The sequence below is a fragment of the Bradysia coprophila genome (assembly GCF_014529535.1).
Source record: "Bradysia coprophila strain Holo2 chromosome X unlocalized genomic scaffold, BU_Bcop_v1 contig_20, whole genome shotgun sequence".
NCBI lineage: Eukaryota > Metazoa > Arthropoda > Insecta > Diptera > Sciaridae > Bradysia > Bradysia coprophila.
In genome coordinates, this window is record NW_023503307.1 from 2,275,073 (window position 1) to 2,300,199 (window position 25,127).

At 38.8% G+C, this 25,127-nt stretch overlaps 4 protein-coding genes and 1 long non-coding RNA gene across 5 annotated transcripts; 3 read left to right on the forward strand and 2 right to left on the reverse strand.

Annotated features, from left to right (window-relative positions):
- Positions 1-1,906: 1,906 nt before the first annotated feature.
- Positions 1,907-24,882, reverse strand: LOC119068900. Its single transcript, XR_005086242.1, has 3 exons — positions 24,735-24,882; positions 7,814-7,822; positions 1,907-1,921 (listed from the first exon to the last, which is right to left on the reverse strand). It is a non-coding gene; the product is annotated as an uncharacterized LOC119068900 (long non-coding RNA).
- Positions 13,196-15,913, forward strand: LOC119068873 (odorant receptor 94a-like). The gene is made up of 4 exons (XM_037172712.1): positions 13,196-14,049; positions 14,103-14,202; positions 15,260-15,526; positions 15,582-15,913. Exons 1-4 carry the CDS (start codon positions 13,277-13,279, stop codon positions 15,633-15,635), a joined length of 1,194 nt encoding a protein of 397 aa, XP_037028607.1. The 5' UTR covers positions 13,196-13,276; the 3' UTR covers positions 15,636-15,913.
- LOC119068886 (inosine triphosphate pyrophosphatase-like) lies at positions 17,363-18,186 on the forward strand. The gene is made up of 2 exons (XM_037172753.1): positions 17,363-17,707; positions 17,771-18,186. Exons 1-2 carry the CDS (start codon positions 17,470-17,472, stop codon positions 18,112-18,114), a joined length of 582 nt encoding a protein of 193 aa, XP_037028648.1. The 5' UTR covers positions 17,363-17,469; the 3' UTR covers positions 18,115-18,186.
- LOC119068887 (inosine triphosphate pyrophosphatase-like) lies at positions 18,416-19,233 on the forward strand. The gene is made up of 2 exons (XM_037172754.1): positions 18,416-18,796; positions 18,862-19,233. Exons 1-2 carry the CDS (start codon positions 18,559-18,561, stop codon positions 19,185-19,187), a joined length of 564 nt encoding a protein of 187 aa, XP_037028649.1. The 5' UTR covers positions 18,416-18,558; the 3' UTR covers positions 19,188-19,233.
- LOC119068855 (protein HIRA homolog) lies at positions 19,223-23,361 on the reverse strand. Its single transcript, XM_037172681.1, has 10 exons — positions 23,144-23,361; positions 22,708-23,061; positions 22,218-22,645; positions 21,875-22,156; positions 21,497-21,795; positions 20,850-21,429; positions 20,586-20,797; positions 19,821-19,970; positions 19,509-19,743; positions 19,223-19,452 (listed from the first exon to the last, which is right to left on the reverse strand). The coding sequence occupies exons 1-10, from the start codon at positions 23,178-23,180 to the stop codon at positions 19,297-19,299; spliced, it is 2,733 nt and encodes a 910-aa protein (XP_037028576.1). The 5' UTR covers positions 23,181-23,361; the 3' UTR covers positions 19,223-19,296.
- Positions 24,883-25,127: the final 245 nt, after the last annotated feature.

Genomic DNA, 25,127 nt, shown 5'->3' on the forward strand with positions numbered 1-25,127 from the left:
GAGCAGCGGGAAAAATTTGGTCACTTTCGGTGAATGTTGGGCAGCGGGAAAAATTTGGTCACTTTTGGTGTATGTTGGGCAGCGGGAAAAATTTGATCACTTTTGGTGTATGTTGGGCAGCGGGAAAAATTTGGTCACTTTTGGTGTATGTTGGGCAGCGGGAAAAATTTGGTCACTTTCGGTGAATGTTGGGCAGCGGGAAAAATTTGGTCACTTTCGGTGAATGTTGAGCAGCGGGAAAAATTTGGTCACTTTCGGTGAATGTTGGGCAGCGGGAAAAATTTGGTCACTTTTGGTGTATGTTGGGCAGCGGGAAAAATTAGATCACTTTTGGTGTATGTTGGGCAACGGTACGCATATACAGTTATATTGACATATATATAGCTATATTGACTTATATATAGCTATATTGACCTATATATAGCTATATTGACCTATATATAGCTATGTTGATCTATATATAGCTATGTTGATCTATATATAGCTATATTGATCTATATATATCTATATTGACCTATATATAGCTATATTGACCTATATATAGCTACATTGACATATATATATATAGCTATATTGACCTATATATAACTATATTTACCTATATATAGCTATATTGACCTATATAGTTAGTATATAGCTATATTGACCTATATATAACTATATTTACCTATATATAGCTATATTGACCTATATATAACTATATTTACCTATATATAGCTATATTTACCTATATATAGTTAGTATATGACTATATTGACCTATATGTAGCTATTATATAGCTACATTGACCTATATATAGTTATTATATGACTATATTGACCTATATATAGCTATATTGACCTATATGTAGCTATATTGACCTACATTAACCTATATATAGCTATATTGACCTATATATAGTTACTATATAGCAATATTGACCTATATATGGTTAGTATATGACTATATTGACCTATATATAGTTAGTATATAGCTACATTGACCTATATATAGTTAGTATATAGCTATATTGACCTATATATATAGTTAGTAGATGACTATATTGACCTATATATAGCTATATTGACCTATATATAGTTAGTATATAGCTATATTGACCTATATAGTTAGTATATAGCTAAAATTTTAATTTTTTATTAAATTTTGAAAATTTTTCAAAATTTGAAAAAATTTTCAAAATTTTAAAAAAATTTCAAAATTTTAAAAAAATTTCAAAATTTTTCAAAATTTTCAAAATTTTAAAAAATTTTCAAAAATTTAAAAAATTGTCAAAACTTTTCAAAAATTTTCAAAATTTTCAAATTTATCAAATTTTTTAAATTTATCAAATTTTGCAAATTTTTCAATCTACTAATTCTTCCAAAAGATCTGATATCAGTCAAAAACACTCAAAAGAGTAAAATTGACGCAAGTCACTGTGCATACTTCCAAAACAACTGATATCGCTGGAGGTGACGCATTCTGCGCCTGTACGCAAACGTTTTATCAACAGAAAAGTGACCCAAAAAGTGCACAGTGACTTGCGTCACTTTTAACTCCTTTGAGTGTTTTTGACTGATGTATACTACAGAGTGCTTGTAAAGTGCATTGCTATTGAAATAATTTAAAAAAAAAGCTTTTTCAAAAAACGGAGGCATGAAAGTAACGTTCCTGAACACACTCAAGCTCCAGAAATGGGCAGTTGAGGTAGAACTTTTTGTACTCGAGAAAGAATGTAAAAAAGCATTGATCTGGCTACCCAAATTGACACCTCCATAGTATTCGTTTAGCAACCGGCTCCTCCCATTAAACGAACTGGGAACGGTCGACAGAGTGACATTGGTCCATAAAATGATGCAACCACAACTTCCGTCGAATCCATTAATGTGTCATTCTATCCCTGAGCACACTCCTCTCAATTCAATAATTTCAATTTTTAGACCTGTACGATGTACCCTTATACGTTTACTACTGGATTTCTAACAAGTCGAATCGAGATCCCGGAGTAGGGTGAAACCTTTTGGGATTGCTCAGAGATGCCGAATCAGCGATGAAAAAAATGCCCGTCGGTCCGGTCCGCACAATAACTTGAGTAAAACGTAACCAAGCACTATTTTAAGGAAAACGTTTTCCCACCTTTTCCTAATTTTTCCTACGTCTCCCTAATTTTTCTTCATTTTTCCGAAAAATGGGAAAAGGATTTCCTCAAAATAGTCCCTGAACGCAACTAAAGTCCACAAACAAATTCACAAGTAATCACAAGTGCTAGTTCTAGTTCGAATATGAGCGATTTCGGTCATTTCCTTCCGGAGCTATAAGTGATTTTAGCGTAGTGGGTCCGGGAACGTTTTTTTGACAATAGATCAGTCGAATATGAACCGATCTCGACGATTTTTGCAGCATTAGATAGGTATTACCAATCGAGGAAAAAAGTCCATAAATTTTGGATCACCGTATCCGACGCTAGGTCCCTCGGAGTAAGCGTCTTCGATGCTACTCGAGCGTACAGTGAACATAGAACATTTTTGCTTACATCTGAAGTAAATTTCTTCCGAACTTCATGTTCTTTTTTTTCGTTTGAAAGATATTGACGAGTGAAAGTCGATGGTCCTCATTTTAGAGCGCTGACAAAATGGCTACTGTCGCCATATTGGATTTTAAAGTTTTGCACACATCTTTGCAAAACTTCGGACGGCAAGCAATTTTAACAGAAGATAATGTGAAGTCGAATTATAACTGAGGTCTTGGTCTTCGCCTTGGCCCTGAACAGGAGCTGGCCACGACAAGGCTTTGGTTATCGAAAATCAAACTCAGAGGTGGAAACATTGAGATGGCTAGCCAGATCCGTCACCTTTTCACAAACGACTGATGCATAGAAACTCATTTGCTGTACCTGGTACTCCTTTTGTTTGCAGTGGTCCGATGATACGACATCTTTTACCTCATTTGTTGTAGCATACATTTTCATATGTTTGGTCATAATTTTCGATAACAGATTCGACTTGTGGAACTCCTCCTCAGCATTTCGAGTGGTAATTTCTCTATTAGTTTGCTTGCTCCATTCTCACTAGTAATTTCTCATTTACAATTCAAATTAATCGCAGAATTTGTCGCACTCAATAAAAAACTATCCATCTTCATAACCAGCACGCAGTAATTGAAATAACTAATAATCCCAGCAATAATTCTTATCATCCACTGAGGGTATCAACGCAAATATTAATTTGTCAATCTTCCAATAAGCAAAAAAAAAATATTTTTGTGCGTTGTGTAGTTTTTGGGAGTTTCGTAAAAAACTTAGTTGCGTTTATAGACTGAAAATTGAACCAACAATGGACCGAATTTCTCTTTTCCTTTTGCATGCGTTTTTTCTGCCAATAGCAGCGGTATATTTGATTTTCCTATTGGTAAATTTGCTATTAGATATTGATCAAATATATTTGTTAGAAATGCGAGGGACACTATTACACTGCGCCATGGTCAAGTAAGTGCATTAATGAATACTGATTTGTTAGCCCCGTACGAACTACTGGGGTCTTATACGTTTACTACTGGGTTTGTAACAGGCCGAATCTGCAGGAAAATGTATTAATTCTCGAGGAGGAAGGTATCCCTTGCCTTCGGCTCGGGATTTACCTTCCTCCTCGAGGATAAACCAATTTATTCCCGCAGATACGTAATAATTATTATTAAATGTGCGAGAGTGTGTTGGCCCAGTCATTACACAGTCATTAAGTTGAATAAATAGTTAATTCCAGTGCATCAAAATTGTTGTGAGAATTCTCTCGAAGTGCTCTCAATGGAATAACGTCTGAACGTTTCAAGAACTGAAATCATAAGAAAGGAACAGTAAAGATGAAATCCAATGTGAATTATAAGAGATACAGACTCGATACGTCACCAGAGCCGACATCACAAATCAACAGACCCGATATTACACTTTAACCACCGTCAGATCCGACGTACCTTAATATCCATCTTCCATGGTGCGAATTACTCAAATCTCTTCAATCGCTCAGGGTCAACGGATTCACCACGGTGCAACGAATGTCGTGCAACGGTGATTGATGGATATTGCAATATTGCAATGGAACGTTTCAACGGGTATTGAATGGGTTTGAATTGAATGTATTCACTGGCTCGATAGGTTTGTCCGGCTGGATAGAGTTATAGGCTTTTATGCTTCTAGGCTTCTAGACTTCTAGGCAAGACTTAAAAATTGCTCATTCGGTTGACAATGAATCCACAGGGAACAAATTCAAATTTAAGACGTTATACAGTGTAACACGTCGATAATTAAAAACAAATTTTTCTTCTCGTTCTTGTTCTCCGCTTACCTCTTTTACATTCAATCATCGTTTACTGCTTACTCCGATGATGGGAAAACTTAAGCCCCAAGATTAAGAATAGTCTTACTCCGAATAGCTAACGCTAGCAGTTTTAAAATTTAGCGTTCTAATGACGAGCGGTTCAACATTGTTTCCTGGGCTTTGTGATTGAGGCTTGGATTAGGACATAGGACAAGGGTTCCTCAATTTCATCAAAAACCGCGCGAAAAACCACCCCACATCACAACCCTATTCGACGATTGAGATATTTTTATTCACTTACATGTCTCGTCGAATGACAATGAGAACATTGGCAGTTTAGTGAAAAACCGTGGAATTATTTTTGTTTTTCAGCTGTCAGTTACTATTGGCCAGACGCTCCAAACAGTGACGCATGGATTCCAACTGACTGTGTGGATGCGAGCCACCAACTCATTTTCAGGAAATGTGAGAATGATGAATGGGCACCAGACAGAGCTAATTTCGAATCGATGTGTAAAACACAATTGTACACGGGCGAAGCAGGAATGGGAACTGTAGGATATGGGTGTTATGAGGTACTACATTCAAAAATAGTCGAAAAACTAGTTTTATTTGTCGTGTGCCGCACCTCCTAGTCATATCGGAAACGGAAATTCTGTGGAGCTTGCAGCCATTTCAATATTCTCTTCTTTAGGTCCCTAGCATTTACGAACATTGTTATTTATACCGAGCTCCTGATGTTCGATCACTTAGATCATGTGATCTCGGTGTAACATTTATGGAACTAGACGATGGCGAAAAAAAACGACTGCTTTCATACATCTCTGCAAATTTTGGATTTTCTAGAATTTTTGAAGTTGGAGGAACCAATCAATGGCCTACCGAGTCAATATCCAGCTTAATGAAATACGAAAACGGCGAAGTTACTCTGCACGACAAGAGATGCGGTAGATTCGGACTACCATTGAAATTCAGCACAAAAACCGTTCCTGTCAATTGTTCCAGCAGCGATGAATGTGTCGACATGTGTCTATCTTTAAAAGCGTCAAAAGACCCACTCGACGGAGCGATTTCTGGAGCGGTAACAATCGAAAAGTGTAGTGCGTACACGATTCTCATTTACCGATCGTTACTGATTCAATATCGCTGTCCGGTTGGATATTATCGCATGGAGTATACGTTCCAGCCGGTATATGGCAAATCGGCCGCATGTTTTTCAATCCAAATGTTTCGACAATCGATTTCGGTGGAAGTTATAGATGAGGAAGATGTGGTGGGGACATATTGCAACGGGACGATTATGCCACTGGAATCAAGTCTGGCAATGTATACGTTCAGAAAATTGGCCGAGCAAATGCAGCTCACCGATGGAAATCAGTGTCTCTTCGGGCTGTCCACTAACAGCATTTTGAAATACTCAGACTGGAATACAACTAACACTCAGTCCACTTCAAATTTCAATTACAAATGGGACAGGTCGATGAATTATAGTAAGGTGTTAAGTGGTGACAGCTACCTAGCGGTAAAGTCTAACGGTGAATGGACGTGGGCAACTGACACAGTTTCGTGTGTGCTTTGTATGTTTCATGTCCCAATTCAGACTCCCGAATTGCTGCTCCAGTACAATTTTCTGGAAAATTGTCTCGAATTAGAGGTGAAGCATCCGGACTCATTGTATAGGGAAAATATTGACGATCTCGGATACATTTGCTTCGCTGTTGTGGGCAAGGCGTACAAGTCAAATTTGACTTCTTTTCCGGACGCTCATTCGGAAGGCAAATATGAAATTGAGGATGTGGGACAGGGTCAGTACTGGTGTTCTGGTCACAATATGCACTACATTTACCTTTCATCGGCTGTAGTCGACTGTACTGGAATGGTATTCGCCCTGGATATTGTGAAGAGATGTGACGATGATTGTTCCGTCAATGTGAAGGATTTTGATCGATTCGTCGATGACTTCAAGCAAAACCATAATTTCGTGAAAGTTCTGGACTCTGCTGTCGTTCACATTGGAACAACGGCGGAATCGGCCAACGAATATCATTTCGTTGCCCATCTGAGATTGGCGTTGCAAGATGACACCATCGTTGACTTGGACACCAATTTAGTCACTTTGATGAACGGTCGCCAAATCGACACAATTTTCATTTACGAAAAACTCATCAAAATTCTGGCCCATAATGAGTCGACTGACCTAGTCGTGCAATCGATTTCATCGACCGAATATTGTCTGCACGAATCGACTTTGTCCTTAGACGCAATTATTTGGCGAGTGGCGGATGTTGGTGAATCAGTGCCAACGTCCGTATTATGTCCACCTCGTCCATATGTTCTGACACGATCTTGTTCCACCGACAAGATTAACGGAGCATTTTGGACTGTGTCCGTCAATGCCTCACATTGCCATTCCATTGTTTCGGAGCTTCTGCTCGAATTATACGTGAATTTCGACAATTCCCCAAAAGACCTGGATCACTTGAGAGCCATTCTTCAGGACAACATTCCACTCTTGTTACCGATCGACGTTTTTCTAACCAGTCGAATTCTGCAGAAAGTTTCCGCCGTCACATTGGATAGCCTGGCGAATATCTTGTCGGTCTTTGACAGTCTGATGAAAGTGAACGGTAATTTCTTGAAAATTGCCGCTGCCCTCAATTCAACGAATATGTTGCTGAATGCTCTGGACAACATTCTATTGTCGAGTCACATTCTTGCAGACTTTCAAAATGGCAATGTGTCAGTCCGTGCACCGTTGATCGAAACATTCGTTATGAAACCGATGGTCAGTGGAGTCTCTGGAGTGTCTTTGTACAGGCCTCGAAGTTCTAGCGCTTCGGATGATGATTTTGGAAATTATTCCTCGCGTTATATCAGTCCGAATGAGTCGATCGACGAATTATTTTCCAGCTGGGGCACTGATAATGACTTAGTGATAGGCTCATATCTTCCCGACGCCATGCTGACCAGTCTTCCCAATGCCAGCGTAGCAATTGTCGTATTTTTCAACGATAAACTGTTCCAATCGACCGATATGCCGACCAGTAAGTCATATTTCCGGACAAATGGGAAAGTTATATCGGTGACGATTTTTGAGTTGGATGACAATATGAGGCTGCCCAGTCGACTGTCAATATTTTTCGAATCAACTCGAGTGGACGACTCAACTTGTGGATATTGGAGTTTCGCTTCTGAGTTTTGGTTGTCGGACGGATGTGTTCTGACACGGGTGAACAATTTCGACCATATCGCTTTGTGCGAATGTTCTCATCTGACTCACTTCGGCTATCTCGTCAACAACGACTGGCACGACATTTCCGAAACAAACGACCGTGCATTGACAGCCATCACAATCGTCGGCTCGTCCTTCTCTTTACTCGGAAATCTGGCAATATTTGCAACAGCCGCAGTGTTTTCCAACTGGCGCAACAAACTCAGTTCGAAAATCCTAATTCACTTTTCGGCGGCCATTACCCTGCAGATGTCCCTAATGAATGTCGTGAACGTGGATGCCATTGCGAAACACACTATCGCTTGCATCGCAATGGGAGCGGCCCTACACTACTCGGTGTTGGTCATGCATTTCTGGATGCTTATCATCGCCTACTTTCAGTTTAAACGTTACGTTGTCGTTTTCAATTTCACCATAAGTCATCTGTTGCTCAAGTCGGCCCTTTTCGCTTGGGTGGTCCCAGTTATTCCCATTATCGTGACATTGATCATCGATCGCTCCTTGTATCTGCCCATCAACAAAGACGAGCTGAATTTCTGCTATCCAACTGGACATGCATTGAGTTATGGAGTCCTGGCTCCGGTCGGTGTAATTTATTCCGTTGATTTGATTGTTTACATATCGGTGGTCGTGAGTGTGAACCGAGGCTTCAGCAATGCTTCTTGTGCGTCTGACGTAGCTAAGTTGAGAGAGAGATTGTCGCAAATCAGACTGTTCGCTTTTCTATTTTTGACCTTGGGACTGACATGGATATTCGGTTTCCTGTCTCGATTACAACCGAATTCGTATTTGGTATTCACCTATCTCTTTTGCATTACTTCCACTGTTCAGGGATTGGTCTTGTTCTTCTATTTCACCGTCCTCGATCCCTACGTTCGTAGTTTATGGGCTAGGTATTTTAAGAACATCCTTGGTAGGGAATAGACCATCAGCCTTATGTTGTGTACTGTTTTAATGCCACTTTTCGTATGTGTTACTACCCGACTCATGCGAAAGTTGAACATTTCATAGCCTGCTACAAAAATTACCCATTACATGGTGCAATAATTGCAGCCCAATGTTTGTGAGTTTAAACTTTCGATCAGGACACATTTCATTACTTCGGAAGGAGCTGTGTGATACTCGCAGACTCACTCGTGTGTTTTTTGAGCAACTTGCTTTGGTTACTGTCGTCATTGTACACCTCGCCTTCGGCTCGGATATACAGACTCTACACTTTGTCGAAAAGATAGTTACCGGAAAGCTTGCTGCTCAAAAACATTCAGGTGAGTTCGCTTTCACTACAATATTGTTACCTCATCTAATGAATTATTTTCACAGCATGCAACAGCATGACTATTGCCTGTAACTGTTTTTGAATGTAAAACTTAAAAAAATAAATTTTGTTTTTGAAAGGAACTGGTCGCTATTGAATTATTTTATCTGCACATTTTGAATATACCGAGTACAGTGGGGCGAACTATTTCAATATTCACTGAACTGCTAAAAGCCAAGCACTCCGAAAATGTTTCCATGGCCATTCGAAAGGACCCATTACCCTCGTCGAGCACCGCTATTACTTTCAATTCCAAGTTGGTCTAATTCGGACATTCGTCTGTTATTGCTTCGCTGTTAAGAGACCGAAAGCAACAATTTGTTTACCGTAGATCTTGGAATTTGTCACTCTAACGATTGATATGGGGACATTCAAGTAGTACGAACGGTCAAAAACAATGATCTTCGACACTCCCACTGAAAGTACGCATGTTACTTTCATTTTTAAAAAATCGAATAATTTTTTTCGGAGAACGATATTTGTCAAACAACGTTTTTAACAGCGAAATTTGATATAGAAACCATTGAATGAGATTTTGTTTAGCGTTTTTGTTGGATGCAAAAAGGGTCCATTCATTTTATTACAGGGACGGACTTTCAAATTTGGATACCTCATGTGCAACAGCGGTTTTGTATTGTTTTTGTTTGAAAGTCCGTCCCTGTACGACCTTACAAGTCTCAACGAATTTCTGCCATTTTCAAGTTTCAAGGAACTTTCGACTCACTATATTGAAATTTCGCGAATAATAGTCTATGCGCGATCAAAAGTTCTGTTATTGAAATCAAGATTTGGATTGTGGATGTATTAAAAAAAAATTATTCACACACTCAATCGAAGCGCAGCTCCACGCTTTTAGTCTTAATGACGGCTGTAATGTTTCACAAAGTTAGTTTCTGAAACTTAAAATCGAAGAAGAACAAGAACATGACAGCCAGAACATTAAACATGAAACTATAAAAAATATCAGTGCTACAGAAATAAATTACCTCACAAACGTTTTGAAATAGAAAAAAAAACTTTCTCGTCAAGCGTTCGTACTCATTCATCCTCCTCCTTCCTCCCTCTATGTCAATCGTACTTTCTTTCTTTTATGTGTGATGCAAGTGCTTCGGTTCTTAGCAAGGTTGCACTCGCTAGCGAATCTTTTTAGCAACGCTAACGCTAACGCTAATTTTGATTTATGTTAGCGTCGCTAAAGTCATTCGCTAATCAAAAAAAAGTTTCGCTAAAGATTTTATTATTAGTTTTTAAAGAATTGATCTTTGAATGGTCATCAGACCTATTCCCTGTAAAAATGGCAGAAAGACTCGTGCTTTGCAAGTCGATAAAATTTGCATATCGAATAACATTTACGATGTCGGGTAATCAGAGGTCAATTCGTTTAAAGGCGTTTAGAGGAAAGTTATATTATTCATTAGCGAAATGATTGACGATCAGCGAAAATTGTTTCGCTAATGAAATTCTACCGATCGCTAACGCTAGAAGCGAACAATTTTTAAAATACAACCCTGGTTCATAGGAATATATTTTTGAGTCCAGAAACTGACTATGGCTTCGAACAAAACATTACGCGAGCCCCTAACGAAGCTATGAAATAAAATATTCGAAGTGCATTGGCAATTCTATTTAAATTTTGTTCAAGCGCACCGTGAGCGATACGTATTCTTAACGTGTAAGTTGTATTTACATATGCAATTCTGGGCCATGTAAATGAATCATTACAGGTAGGCTGTAATCTACTAATATAACACACAATGACTACTGCTTCTTCCTCGTCTTTTCAGCCTGTACAATGTAGACAATTTACTGAGCCTAATGAAAATGCAACCATTTCATGGTTTCTGTATCCTTTATGATATCGTCTGCGTTCTGAAAATATCCTTTCGAAGACATGTAGCTTTCTGACGTCTTGTTTGACTTCATGCGATGCTGTGCTGGTCACTTTGCGCTTCTTGTAAGCTCCCGTTCCCAAGTCGAGTATGGCGGTGATTAATGGTGGTGATGAGGTGGCTGATTTGGGTACTGATGTGGATGCTGCCGACTCTTGTGTAGAAACTTTTGACACTATTGTGCTGGTCGTCTTGCGTTTCTTATTAGCTCCAGATCCCCAAGATCGCGTTTGGCAGTGATCAATGATGGTGATTAATAGTGACGACAACGTATCGCTGGCTCGTTTTTTGTAAGAAAGCGAGTTAACAACGTATCCTTCAGCAACATTTGTCGACTTCCAATAGCCAATGTTTTTAACAGCATCAATACCGACTCCAGTGTTCGCATACATCGACGCCAACGATCTACGGAACGAGTACTTTTCTGCATCAACCAACTGCAGGAAATGAGCAACTCGACGCAGCATTTTGGTATACTTTTGCTTTCCTATAACTTGTTGTAGGCATCGACCATTCTGATAATCCGTGAAGAATTTGTCAGTTTCAGCGTCCGGTCAAATTTTTTTGGGTAAAAATTATTTGGCAGATGATGAGAAAAACTAAGCCAGCTTGTTTGAACTAAAATTGGGTGTAAAATTTAATTTTTGCGTAACGAAGCTGAAAGCGTCAACTCTAGCGATATCATTCATTTTAGAAATTGTACTTCAAAGACTGCGTCACACTTTTCTCGAAGAGATTTTTGTTGGGATATCAGTCGTTTTAGAAGTTTTAGAACACTGCTTTTTATAACAGTTTACAACAGAAATTCGGAAATTTGGCAAAATTTGAAAATTTTACGAAATTCGAAAATTTGACGAAATTCGAAAATTTAACGAAAATCAAAAATTTAACGAAATTTGAAAATTTGACGAAACTCGGAAATTTGGCAAAATTTGAAAATTTGACGAAATTCGAAAATTCGACGAAATTTGAAAATTTGACGAAAATCGAAAATTTGACGAAATTCGAAAATTTGACGAAATTTGACGAAATTCGAAAATTTAACGAAATTCGAAAATTTAACGAAATTCGAAAATTTAACGAAATTCGAAAATTTGACGAAATTTGACGAAATTCGAAAATTTGACGAAATTCGAAAATTTGACGAAAATCTAAAATTTGACGAAATTCGAAAATTTGACGAAAATCGAAAATTTGTCGAAAATCGAAAATTTGTCGAAAATTGAAAATTTGTCGAAAATCGAAAATTTGACGAAAATCGAAAATTTGACGAAATTCGAAAATTTGACGAAATTTAACGAAAATCAAAAATTTGACGACCATTCAAGAAATATCTCCAATACCCCAATTGACCCACCCATTTCCAACTTTCGACATTTTTCACAACTGCCCTTCTTTTCTACTCGTAAAACTCTGAGACTTTGCCGAAGAAAGTAACTCTCTATCTGCCACCATTCAAGAAATACCTCTAAAAACATAATTGACCCACCCACTTCCAACTTTCGACATTTTTCACATATGCCCCTCTGTTCTACTCGTAAAACTCTGAGACTTTGCCGAAGAAAGTAACTCTCTATCTTTCATAACCCAAAAAAATATTAGTCCTTACATCCTACGCTCGAGTAGCTCAAAATTTGGTCACTCTAATCACTCTAGCTCAAACGAATCTGACCCGATTTTTTTAATTATTTTTTTGTTCGAATCGTCTTACGAATACCTTTCATTTGATGGGTCGCACGCCTCTGTAGGTTTCAATACAGCTAAGCTACAGCCGAAAACGCGCTCCCGACCCTCGAAAACCACACTCAGAAACCACTTCGAGGCCAATAAAACAAAATTCTGGTTTTTCCTGGGGTAATGGCGTATCACAATTTCATTTTTATGCCCACTCTGAGGTTCCTGCAAAATTTCATGGAGATTGGCTGACTAGTTTCCGAGATCGTCCGTCGATAGATAGATAGATAGATAGATAGATAGAAACATACAGAAAAAGTTGAAAGATTTTGATTGTTTGAGAAAAGTCAATTTGGTGTATTTTCTATGAAAAGTGCCAATTTCCAAACGATGTATCTCCGGTAATTTTAAAGCTACATAGTCGAGTGATACCTCGTTTTGCTCGTATTTGAAGCGCGAATAAGATAAAATAGGATTTGTGGTGATGCAGGCCAAAAAAGAAACTTAAATTCTCGCCTATACATAGTTGCCTCGTCTCAAAAAAATTTCTTCGTTCTTTTTTTGGAAGTTAGACGGCGTCAAGTCCTCCGCTAACGCTCCGGACATGATGATGTGATAGAATAATAAAAAAATAAATTGAAGAGTGGTTGTGATTGGAGAATGGCTTTTTAAATAATTAATTTTAAAATTACCTTAATTGTACCTCTAATTATTTTTAGTTGTTTTTTTCTCAACTTAGATCTGAGTACAGAAAGCTTTAATTGATTTACAAATTTCCCAATAAAATACAGCAATTATAACAACCTGGGCGGGCTTATACATTTAAATAAATTTCTTTTCAAATTTTTAGTTTATTCTGTGATTAAGTGTCGACAGGATGACATCACAAGTGGTCGCTGTTGCCGAGTTTGATCCTTCAAGCTACGATCCCACCGAGGTAATACATGCTGTTATCGTAGCATTCAAAATTTGCGGACTATGGCCAATCAATTATAAATTTCGGAGTTTATATTTGATCTACCGTTTCTTCTTTCAACTGTCGTTCACGTATGCATATGTTGGATTTAAGCTGCTCAACTTTTATATGAGAACACATCTGGATCTGGCAACAGTAATCATTTTCGAAAGTTTGGCTGAGATATCTGTGTGCCTTCGGGCAGCAATTTTCATTTTAAATTTTGACGACATTTTTGATTTCCTGCGGCGAATCAAATTATTTAAATGTGAGAGTGAGGATGAAGTGAATATTTACAAGAAACGGTTCGGGTTATTTTCAAACGTTTTACGGTTCTATTTTGGATGTGCTTTTTTCGCAACATTTTTCTCACTCTGCGCCCCATTTTTTTCGGACAAACCAATGTTAGCCTATCCGGCTTATTATCCATACTTGGATTGGCAAAATAATCGGCACCATTTTTGGATCGCTTACACTTATCAATTAGTTGGCATGTTATTCATGGCCCATACATTGATTCTACTGGAATCATATCACATTTACTTAATGGTTACTATTGGTGCACAGCTGGATATACTAGCAGAAAGATTTCGTAGAGTTGGCAAGATGTATTTAGATCTACCACACGACGTACAACAGGAGAAAACGTTGGAGTTTTTCTTAGACAATGTCAAAAACTTTGAGGAACTTTCCAGGTAATTTATTCATATGATTTTGCACCGGAAAGATTTAACTAAAATGCTTCCAGGTTTATCGACAAAGTGGAGACCGTTTTCGACGTACAATTTTTTTATCAATTCGTTTGTAGTGCGTTGGTGTTTTGTGTTACGGCTCTTCAAATCCTTAGGGTAAGTGGATAATAAAGTTTGTTTCTTATGAAATTCACATTAAGTAGGTGAATGTACGTTTACATTGAGACTATTTAGTTCACATGTTGTTGGAAAATGTACGTTGAACAGCCTTACTTAATCACAAAAGTCTTGATGGTTTTTATAAGTAGTTAAAGTGAATTATTGTTGAAAATTAAAATACTAAATGTGGTGTCTCCAAGCAAAATTTCCGGTACACAATAAACAATAGTTATTGTTAACACAGAGAGGAGGAAATATTCATTTTCTCACCCGAACTGTCATCAGAGTAAGCGTCAACAAAACATTATTTTCTCATGGCATTTTTAGTCACACCGAACGTAAGAAAACGTTGTTTCTCACTTATCCTAAAAGTCTTTTTCTGTATACGTGAGAGTGTATTGGTGAGCTATGATATGAATCGGTCGGTAGGGAAAGCAAACGGTCGAGAAGGAAAGTAACGGTTGGGAAGGAATGCACCAACACACTCTCACTATTACAGAAAAACATCTTTCAAAATACCCCAATACACACTCGATGTGTGTTTTCGCTTGGGCTTCGCCCGCGCGTGCACACACATCTTGTGTGTATTGGGGTATGTTGAAATATACTATTTTTAGCGAATTTAAAACCTCTCATTCGTTATAACAGCCTTTTGTAATGCGTTAGGAAATGGTTATTTAATGAATGAGAGAAGAAAAGTTGGAAATTGTATTTCTAGGGTGTTGTTTGGTTTCTGAGCGTAGCGAGGGCCACAGGTCACCCTAGAAAATGCAATTTCCCACTTTTTCCAGAGGTAAACACAACAAATGCTTCTCAAGGTTTCAGCGGAGCGAAGAAAATGGCTCTTTTCGCCTGTGTTGTTAAAAGCATTTTTCCATCCTGAAACTAGCTGCTTATCGGTGCAATACAACTTCATTCATTTAGTAAAATTACCTCAAAGATCAAATTCTCTTTTCGTGACTCAGCAGTTCAAATTTTGTTGTCTGGGTCTGTGGTGTTCTCTGTTCCTAATATATTTTTACCAATCTTCCAATGATTACTTTCCGATTTTCAGAGTAACTTCTTGGAAGAATACGTATCGCTTTCGTTTTACGTTGCCTTTTCTGCTACAATGATGAACGAAATATTCCTACCATGCTACTTTGGCAACGAGGTTACACTCAGGCGCGAACAAATACCACATGCCGTTTATTCATCGGAATGGATTCATTTATCAGAGAAATTAAAGAAAAACATGATAATCTTTTTGGAAGGACTAAAACGAGCTCGAATTCTCAGAAGTGGAAAGATCTTTACATTGTCGTTGTTTAGCTTCTTGACGGTAATGAAAGCAGCAAAGTAAAAAGGACGAGTGAATGATAAGAAATCTATTTCAGGTCATCAACCGATCTTATAGCTTGTTCGCTGTGGCCCGAAATTTTATCAAATAAATACGTTGAATCAGCATGTATAGAATTGGACAAAGATTTTCTTCAACAATTTTATTATCGTCGTAATTATGTTGGAACACCCATATTGTTCACTTATCTTACCAGGCACTGACTATTTAAGTGATTTAAGTTGATGTTATAAATAAAAACTGAGTGTATCAATGTTGTGTTGAATAAATTATGTAGCCGGCTGACACTCCAATTTTTCCGGTGGGCGGTGATTTTTTTTTAGTGTCCATCGATATGAATGAAATGTGTTGACAGATGGACAACGAAAAAGGAGGAGTTGTCAAATGGAATCGTATATTACATATTTATTAGACGGCTGCTTCTTTTAATCATTTAATTATAATGACTGATGTAGGGTAGCTTTATAGCAACGAAGCAAAGAATATAACTATCGATACACGATACACGATAGAATTTCCGTGTAAATTTTTGTTGCGCATAGATTTGAATATACTTAACTACACTGTTGTTCGGCTGTCGTTTAGTTATTATTATGGCATTGATGTGTGATTACCGACCGATCGTAATTCAATGCCGAGATAACAAGGAAATTCCCATACTCAATTTAAAAAAAATGAAACAAGTTAAAACGAAGGGCGATAACGTAAAACGCAATATATGAATACGGTGGCTTTTCCCATCCATATTTTACCCAAATTTGGTACCATAAGTGCAAGTGAAGCCGTCAGATACACGCTAAAGTTGAAAAAACGTGATTTTCAAACAGTCATAGAGGCGTGGATAGTTGAGGAATGAAGCTAATAAATAGTTCTAGCAGTAGAGCAACATTTCCTCTACCAATGACCAAAATATTTTTTTTGGAGACCAACTACATAGAGGCCGACAGTAGCTCAAAGTTTTTCCTTCTTTAAAGGCACCTGAGACGCACTTATTAAAATTTTTTGTAATTAAAATGGTTAATTCTGAAATGCTGGAAGTCTCAGCTGTCCATCGACATCGACACCACACATGCAATGACTCATGTCAACAGTGCTGATATGTTGTAATAAGTGAAATGTGTCCTTCTACAGTGAGATTTTGTGCATGATTTGAAAAATCTTTGAAAACACCACTGGGATGATTTGTTTGATTAACAAAGTTATAGAGACAAAAAGCAAAGAAACATCGAAAGAAGGAAACATTTCACTTATTCACCCAACACATCGGCACTGTTGACATGAGTCATTGCGTGTGTGTTGTCGATGGTGCACTTGCACTCAGGGTACCAAATTTTTGTACAATTGTTATTAGAATTTCAGGCACTATCGATTGAAAATCACGTTATTTTAACTTTAGAGTGTCTCTGCTAGCTTCACTTGCACTCAGGGTACCAAATTTTTGTACAATTGTTATTAGAATTTTAGACACTATCCATTGAAACCACAACCAGTTTTCCATCACTCCCTCTGTAGACAGGATGGGCTACGCACCAATATCACCGACGGTACGGATGAAAATAAAAAAAATTTGTGGCACCTTGTTCAGGGCTCCGAGCTGGCTAATAATATCCAAAAATATCAAAAGTACATCGAAATGCTCAGTTAAAATTCATTCAACCGCACCGTATACTGTCAGGCTTGCCGTCAGTAAAATGAGTGAAAGGTTAAACATTTCTTTTTAAATGTTTGGCGCCGGTTTTTTCTTTGCAAGATCATTATTCTATGACTTTTACACACCCGGGTGATGTTCATATGGTACTTTTAGATTTAGTGCTGAAATGTCGAATGGTATAGACAATTCAAACATTCGTATAAATAAACAAAACCCCGTTGCCAGTGTTGTCGCGAAAGAAAAATCACAAATATTTGATGACAAAGCTGAGATCATGAGCAAACCAATCACTTTTATCACGGGAAATGCCAAGAAATTGGAGGAAGTGATTTCCATTCTGGGTGCATCATTTAGCCGGCAAATCGTTTCGAAGAAAGTCGACTTATCGGAACTTCAGGGTGAAGTTGATGAAATTTGCATAAAGAAATGTCAGGAAGCAGCCAGACAGGTGCAAGGACCTGTAATTGTAGAAGACACGTGCCTTTGCTTTAATGCACTAAAAGGATTGCCAGGTCTGTGTCACAATAATATCCATTTTCATTCGATAGACAGCTAACCGTTTTGTTCACGATTAGGTCCATACATTAAATGGTTTCTGGAACGACTCGGTCCGGAGGGATTGTATACAATGTTAGCGGGTTGGGATGACAAATCGGCTCAAGCCATATGTACGTTTGCTTATGCACCAAGCGCTGATGGGAAAGTGATACTGTTCCAAGGTATTACGGAAGGTCATATCGTTTACCCGAGAGGTCCGAGAGACTTTGGATGGGATCCATGTTTTCAGCCGGTCGGCTATGACAAGACGTATGCCGAATTGCCGAAAACGGAAAAGAATGCCATCTCACATAGATTCAAAGCGGTCGATAAGATGAGAGAATTTTTCAATGCTGAATCGTCGGAACCATCAGTTGTGTAATGTTGTGACGAATCAGTGTTATATCAGAAACGTTGTTACGTCTCTACGAAATAGAAAGTCTTCGATCTCTTACCATTTTTCGTTTATTATTCAACGAATTTTAATTATGGGATCCTCGAGCAGAGCGAGTGAGTGACGTGCTGAGAAAGTAATAGGCTCACGGGTGGGAATTGTTTCCGTGTATGACCCTGATCCTGTTGCACACTTTAGTGTTACGGATGCTACTTTCAAATATTACCGCCTGATATCTCTTTTTACCAAACACAAATAGACAAATTTTTCCAGCGCTCAATGATATGTTTATCAGTATAGTGTGTGTATAGTGCTAATAATAAACTGCCGAAAATTATTAAGAGGTGAAACAGAAGGAAACATAACCTTTCATGTCATCTGTGGTATCGGTCAGACACTCACACAAACATTTTTCAATAAAATTGAATTAAAATGATTGCGCCAATCACTTTCGTTACGGGCAATGGCAAGAAATTGGAAGAGGTGATTTCGATTCTGGGTCCATCGTTTAACCGCCAAATCGTTTCGAAAAAACTCGACTTACCGGAACTCCAGGGTGAAGTCGACGAAATTTGCATAAAAAAGTGCCAAGAAGCCGCCACACAGGTGCAAGGACCGGTTATAGTAGAAGACGTTTGCCTTTGCTTCAAAGCACTAAAGGGATTACCAGGTTTGCAATACCGGAATGTCATTTAAAGTCTTGATGGACAGAGCTGACAATTTCGTTACGATTAGGTCCATACATTAAATGGTTTGTGCAAAGGCTCGGTCCGGAAGGTTTGTATACACTGTTGGAAGGTTGGGATGACAAATCGGCTCAAGCCATATGTACGTTTGCTTATGCACCATGTGCTGATGGTGAGGTGATACTGTTCCAAGGCATTACGGAAGGTCATATCGTTTACCCGAGAGGTCCAAGAGATTTCGGATGGTGTCCATGTTTTCAGCCGGTCGGCTACGACAAGACATATGCCGAACTGCCACCATCAGAGAAAAACGCTATTTCGCATAGATTCAAAGCGGTCAATAAGATGAGAGAGTTCTTTAAATCGGAATCATAGCCAGAGCTATAACAATAAGCGATTAAACAGAAGCGTTTTCATCTCACAATTTTCTGTTCTTTTTTCATTTTTATTTGTTAACAACAACTAAAAGTACTTTCCTTTAACTTCACGAACCTATTACATCATCACAATCCATTGTCGTCGTCGCTGATTGCTGGAATTCGGACAATTGTTCTGTATACTCCATGTATATTCGTTGCCATCGTGGCGCCAATTTGAAATGTTCCAACACTTTTTCGAGTAGAGTATGTTTCGATATTCCCTAAAAGAGATGCGATGGCCGTTAATTCATCGTCCAGATGCGGACCATACACTTACCAAAATGGATCTATCCGGCATCTTAGTCAAATCAACAAACGAATGCGTCGGTCCAAGTAAATCGTCCAGTAAAAATCGAATCCTCTTTTCCGTGCCATGACTAGCCAAATGTGAACCGAGCATTGCGTACCAATATTGCAATTCCATTGGCGATTGAATTTCTTCGCAAATTTTTATTTGATTTTCGATGAAAGACAATTTACAAACGTGTTGCCAGTCCGTCGAAGTTGTTGTTCTAAGAGAAGTAATCGAAGTTTGAAAGTTCCATCCACTGGTCTGTTGGCCTTCGTAAAAGATTGCGAAAGAACTTACATATCCGTGTATGATTTTACAGTTGGTTGGAAACTGTTTGCTGTTGATTGTACGGCTCCTAGTGGACACGTTCGTATATTTTTCACTGGGTTTGATGGCGTCGTTGACAGTCCATACCGTGTAACCGGATCTCGAGAGTTAAGCTCCAACCTGGAAAGAGCATCACAGTGAGAGATCCAATTTTAGATCGTTATCTCGAAAATCTAGCGGTACTATCCACCGGTTGCTCTATAACTAGATGCTTTGAAAATTGATGCATGCAAGACTCGGTGAGACTTAAGAACGCAAATCGCAAATCGTAATTCCTGAACTCAGTTGAAAAGTTTTCCTATGCTCGGCTCCGACTCGGATCAACATATTTCGTTCGAAGGCAAACTGTTAGATCTTTGATGCATCTCGATTTCTTGATTCATTTTTTAATGAAATGCATTGGGCGACCAATTAACTGTATCGATCAATGAAAATCATACTAAGCGGATATACTCCATTGCTACTGTTCAATGAATAACAACGCAATGCACGTACAGCTGTTCAGAACGATTATTTTAAACAAAAAAGGGGGGGCCGATAAGCACACCAAATTCTCTGCAATTTGGGACTACAAAGTAGTTGAAATTAGAAGTTCACCTATTGCTTGTGTGGGACTTTGGCGCTTTTTTTTAGATTTTCATTCGCAAATTTTTGTGGTTTCATTGAAACTTGGACTTCAGAAAGAGATAGAAACTCAAGTGATAAATGCCTCATCATTCCAAACCCAACACTTACCAACTGTCCAATTTTCTAGAATACGAATATGAGCAACCATTCGAGAGCATAACGAAGGCAACACCATTTTCTGTAATGTGAAAATGGGCCACGTATGAACCGGTCAGAAGATCTTTGCACGAACAAGCAATGTAAATCGATTGGTCAGGAACGTTCCAAATGCGAACCGAGCCACATTCGGTGACAATGCCTCCGAATTCGCTGTTTATGCTCTGGAAAGATCAAATTAGCATTGGAAAACCTGGTCAAATTCAATGAACGTACAAATGCTGATTGAACGGCGGCCGTGGGTAATTTGATCACAGGCAGAATGCAAATACCGGTTTTAATATCCAGAAAGCGAAGCGTTCCGTTTGAGCTGCACGCCAGAACGTACTTCTGTGATAGGCAGAAATTTACCACCGATGAGCCAACGTTAATTTTCCACAATTCGTTTTTGCTCTGCAGATTGTTGCATGCAATCAGTGATAGTGAACCGAACGATGTGTTCGTCGCAGTGTTGCTAATTTTTACAGTAAATTCGCCCAAAGCCTTTTCATGGGCGCCTTTGAGTGGAACGGCTTTGCCTGCATTCACGCTGTTCAGTTTAATTGGAAACGTTTCGTCACATTTCGATTGACCGGATGAGGTAGCTGTCGGTGGTGATGGTTTTGGCATATTGTTTGATTTGATTGGGGCCTGCTTTGTTAGCCTATTATCAAGCAGATGATCGAGTCGTTTCTGTGGCGGTGTTGTTGTAGCTGCAATCAATTGTTGAGGTATCACAGGCGATTTGTCGTGAGCTTCGTCAACAACCATATTTGTGTTGCTCCGAGAAGAGCTGTTCAGCTCTTGTGTTGTATCTCTAAATAGCGCAGAAGTTGACCGATAAATATTTCTGAAAACGGACATTTTGCATCAACCACACTTACGAGACTTCTTCCTGATTCAGCGGTATAAACATCGGAGTAATTCTTCTTTTACCGTCAGCTGTTCGCGTTTCAATTTGCTTAGGTATTGCTGTTTTGGGTGATCCAGCATTCACTACTGGTCGTGGTCTCACCACTTCCGGTGCAACATTATTCTCAGCCCTAATTTCGTTGGAATGATTTACTGTCGGTCGTTCTTTGGCTACATTGACCAACTCTGGATATTCAATGATGACATCCTTCTCCGGTTGCACCATATCAATATTTGCACTCTTTCCGTACATTCGCTGATAGAGTGAATTCTGCAACAACAAAAAAAGGTCTCAAATTCCTTTCACGTCTCATCATGCAGCAAGCCAGAAATGCCATCGCTTTACGTACCTTGTCCTCTTCGGATAAAGGTTTACCCAGTTCATTGGCAGAAAATTGTAGACACGCAATTGTACCATCCGTGCTGCACGCAAGTAGAATATGACCGTCCGTACTCCATGACAGATCAAGGATACTGTCTTGAAAGAGATCATAAATTACGACTAATGGTCTCTTAAGCGCAGTCATCCAAATCGATAGAGCTCGATCTCTTGATCCGACAGCTAAACAGCAATATTGCTGGGCCTTGTTTGCTTTCGAAGTTTGTCGCTTTAAGATTGAGTTGTGAAATCGCTGCAATAGGAAGGATGAATTGAAAATGACCATTCCACACAGAACGGTTCTGATTTCTTACCACACAAGTAACTGCCTTTCTGTGCCCCACAAAATCTTTGTCACATTTCCAGCCTTCACGTTCGATTATTTGAGCTGTTGGTCCACCACCATTCATGGCATGTGCTGATACCAAATATAAACCGTCTGGCGACCACGATAACCGTAGCACATGTGTGGTTCCACCACAGTCTTCGAACGGTTCGGTTATCGTTGACTGACACGTCCAGTCAGAAGTTTTCCAAATTTTTACACTTCTGTCATCGCTCTGCGATGCCACAAACTTCCCGACTGGATCCCATGTAATCCCCTTCACCAATCCACTGTGACCTTTCAAAATAGCAACGATCAGTTGTGGATTGTGCATGTCCCAAATAATGACATTGTTGTCAACACTGCACGTTCCCAGCCATCGATCGTGCGGTGACCAGGCCAAATCAAGTATGTCTCCTATTTACAGTTAGTATTAAAATTTGCGCGTATTACCGTTCCGACGCTAATTCTTTACAAACCTGCATGACCTCTGAGTGTGGATACGCAACGCCAGTTTTCCGTTGTTTTGGTTATGCCAGAATTGCCGAACACAGCACTGGGACCTTTGCCTTTTTTCCATATCATAACAACTTTGTCATCACCACCAGATGCCAAAAACGTGCCGTTCATGGACCAACGTACACAATTCACACAGGCCAAATGATTTTCCAATCTGCACAGCATTTTCGGCACAGATTTGTTGAATTCGGCATCGGGTGACAGGACCGGCTTCAAGTTCCATATTACCACTAGACCTTCTGGTCCACTGCCTTGACCACCCGTTGCAAATTTTGTACCGTCGGGATGAACATCAATTGAAAAGATTGGTTTTTCTGCAGTAAAATGAAAACAATTTTTATGAACAACAAGTCCAATGGACATCATTCTCTGTGGATTTGTATGTAAGTCTCGTACCATTATGATGAACCCAGTCGGGTTTTAGGAACTTCATCAATTATCGAAATTCGATTTGATTTCCTGGGCAAAGAAATTGAGTCGCAAACAGCAACACAAAATTAGATTAATTTAACAAAAACACTGTACGCAAAAAAAAACCGGGTAGACGCGCGAACCATCACAATATGACATTAGAGTATTATAGGCAACCTACCATACTTCAAAAAGTGTTTTCTGTTTTGTTGGTGTGGCAGCTGTTGCAGCGGTCGTTCTGGTAATATTTAAAAAAAGGACTTAGGTAGACACATATGAGAGAGTTTTTTCTGTTTATATAGCCTTATTCCAAGTCTACCGTTTATCCTACCTACAATCGATTATCGATATTTTCAAAAAGTCAATATCAATCAAATGTTTTATCGATAAGAATGGAAGGTTTTGATGTGAAACAGAGGATGATTTTGAAATTCTTTCGCGTTTCGAAATCAAATGAAAATCGTTTCAAAATGATCTCTTCAATTCAAAAGTCATGCTTAAAATTTCGTCGTAGATGGACTTACCTCACTTAGGCACTCAATAGAACGGCACTGTTGACCAGAGATATAGCAAGTGGGGTGTTTTTGGAATGCTGAGACTAACAGCAAAACAAATCTAAGCAGTTTGGCTGCGAAAAACTATCATGAGTGTGACTTAGGTGTTGCTGAATTTCACAACTATGGCCAAAAAAGTGAGAACACAACGATTCTGTAACGTTTGAAGTTCTTTCAACTTTCAACAGGCAGCATGTAGAGCAAATGACTCTGAACATAAGCAGCATAAAGTTGTCGCCTTTTCTCCACATCAATGTATTTGCCTTTTCTCCACATCAATTATACGAAAGGTGTTATCTGTTTCTTGACGAGGTTCACATGATCATTGAAGGTAAGGTTGTCGTCGATCACTAGTCCAAGGTATCTAATCTTGTTGACACGTTGGATTACAGTACCATCAATGAATATATTGACATCAGGAAGGTTTCGTGGCCGACCAAATGTGATGTATGACGTTTTTGTAGTATTGATCGATAGAACATTTCAACATGTAGCAGGTCTGCATCGTGCTGCATTGAGTTGGCTTTGAAAAGAGACGGTCGTGAAAATTTTCGTTCTGCAATTTTTATTTAAAAATTAATTAATTTTGAGGGAAACACCAAGGATTAATTGATGAATACGAATGGAAATCCTACTAGAAGATGAATGAAGGATTTTTTGATGTTTTTCCGACGATTAATAAAGGATGACAAATTTGGTTCAACGATCTTTTGCTCGAATCATCAAGTTTGAACTCCTCCACGAATCAATGAATTTTGCGAGGATTTTTTTGGAAACAGTATACCGAATGCCGATGAATTTGAAGTAGAACAGGCAATTTATGATGGAATAATCTTGGATTCAGTTTGTATATGTAGATCGCATTGTACATTATACATTTACAATTCAGCACCGATCATCGAAAACACTGAGATATTGGTGAATCTCTCAGGAGATCGGATGACTTATTGGTACTGACTTATCTCAGGGGTTCTTTTGAATATGTACTCTGAACATAAATGTTGTAGTTAGTCGGACTGTACGCCAATTGAGGGTTAGCTCCTTGTGTGATTGTCCTTTACCACTTACCTGGTTGGCCTAGCGTAATCTAGGATGCATAGTGATTGAAATACATCGCTCGCTGGGTATAGTGAAGTCGGAGTCGGAGGTCTGCATCGTGCTGCATTGCATGTTTCAGTGCTTCAGTAGCAAGTTTAAGAAGGTCATTTACGTAGATAACAAAGTGTATTGGTCCGAGCTTTGATCCTTGAGCCACGCCTATGTTGATGTTTTAAAGGCTGTATACTTTGGGGAGGTCACGCAGATCGCCATTTTATTAGATACGCGGGAACACACCTTTTCCGTACAAACAAATTCACCAAAATTGAATTTGTATGGCGTGGTGAATTTTTTGTATGAAACGTGGTGTGTAACCC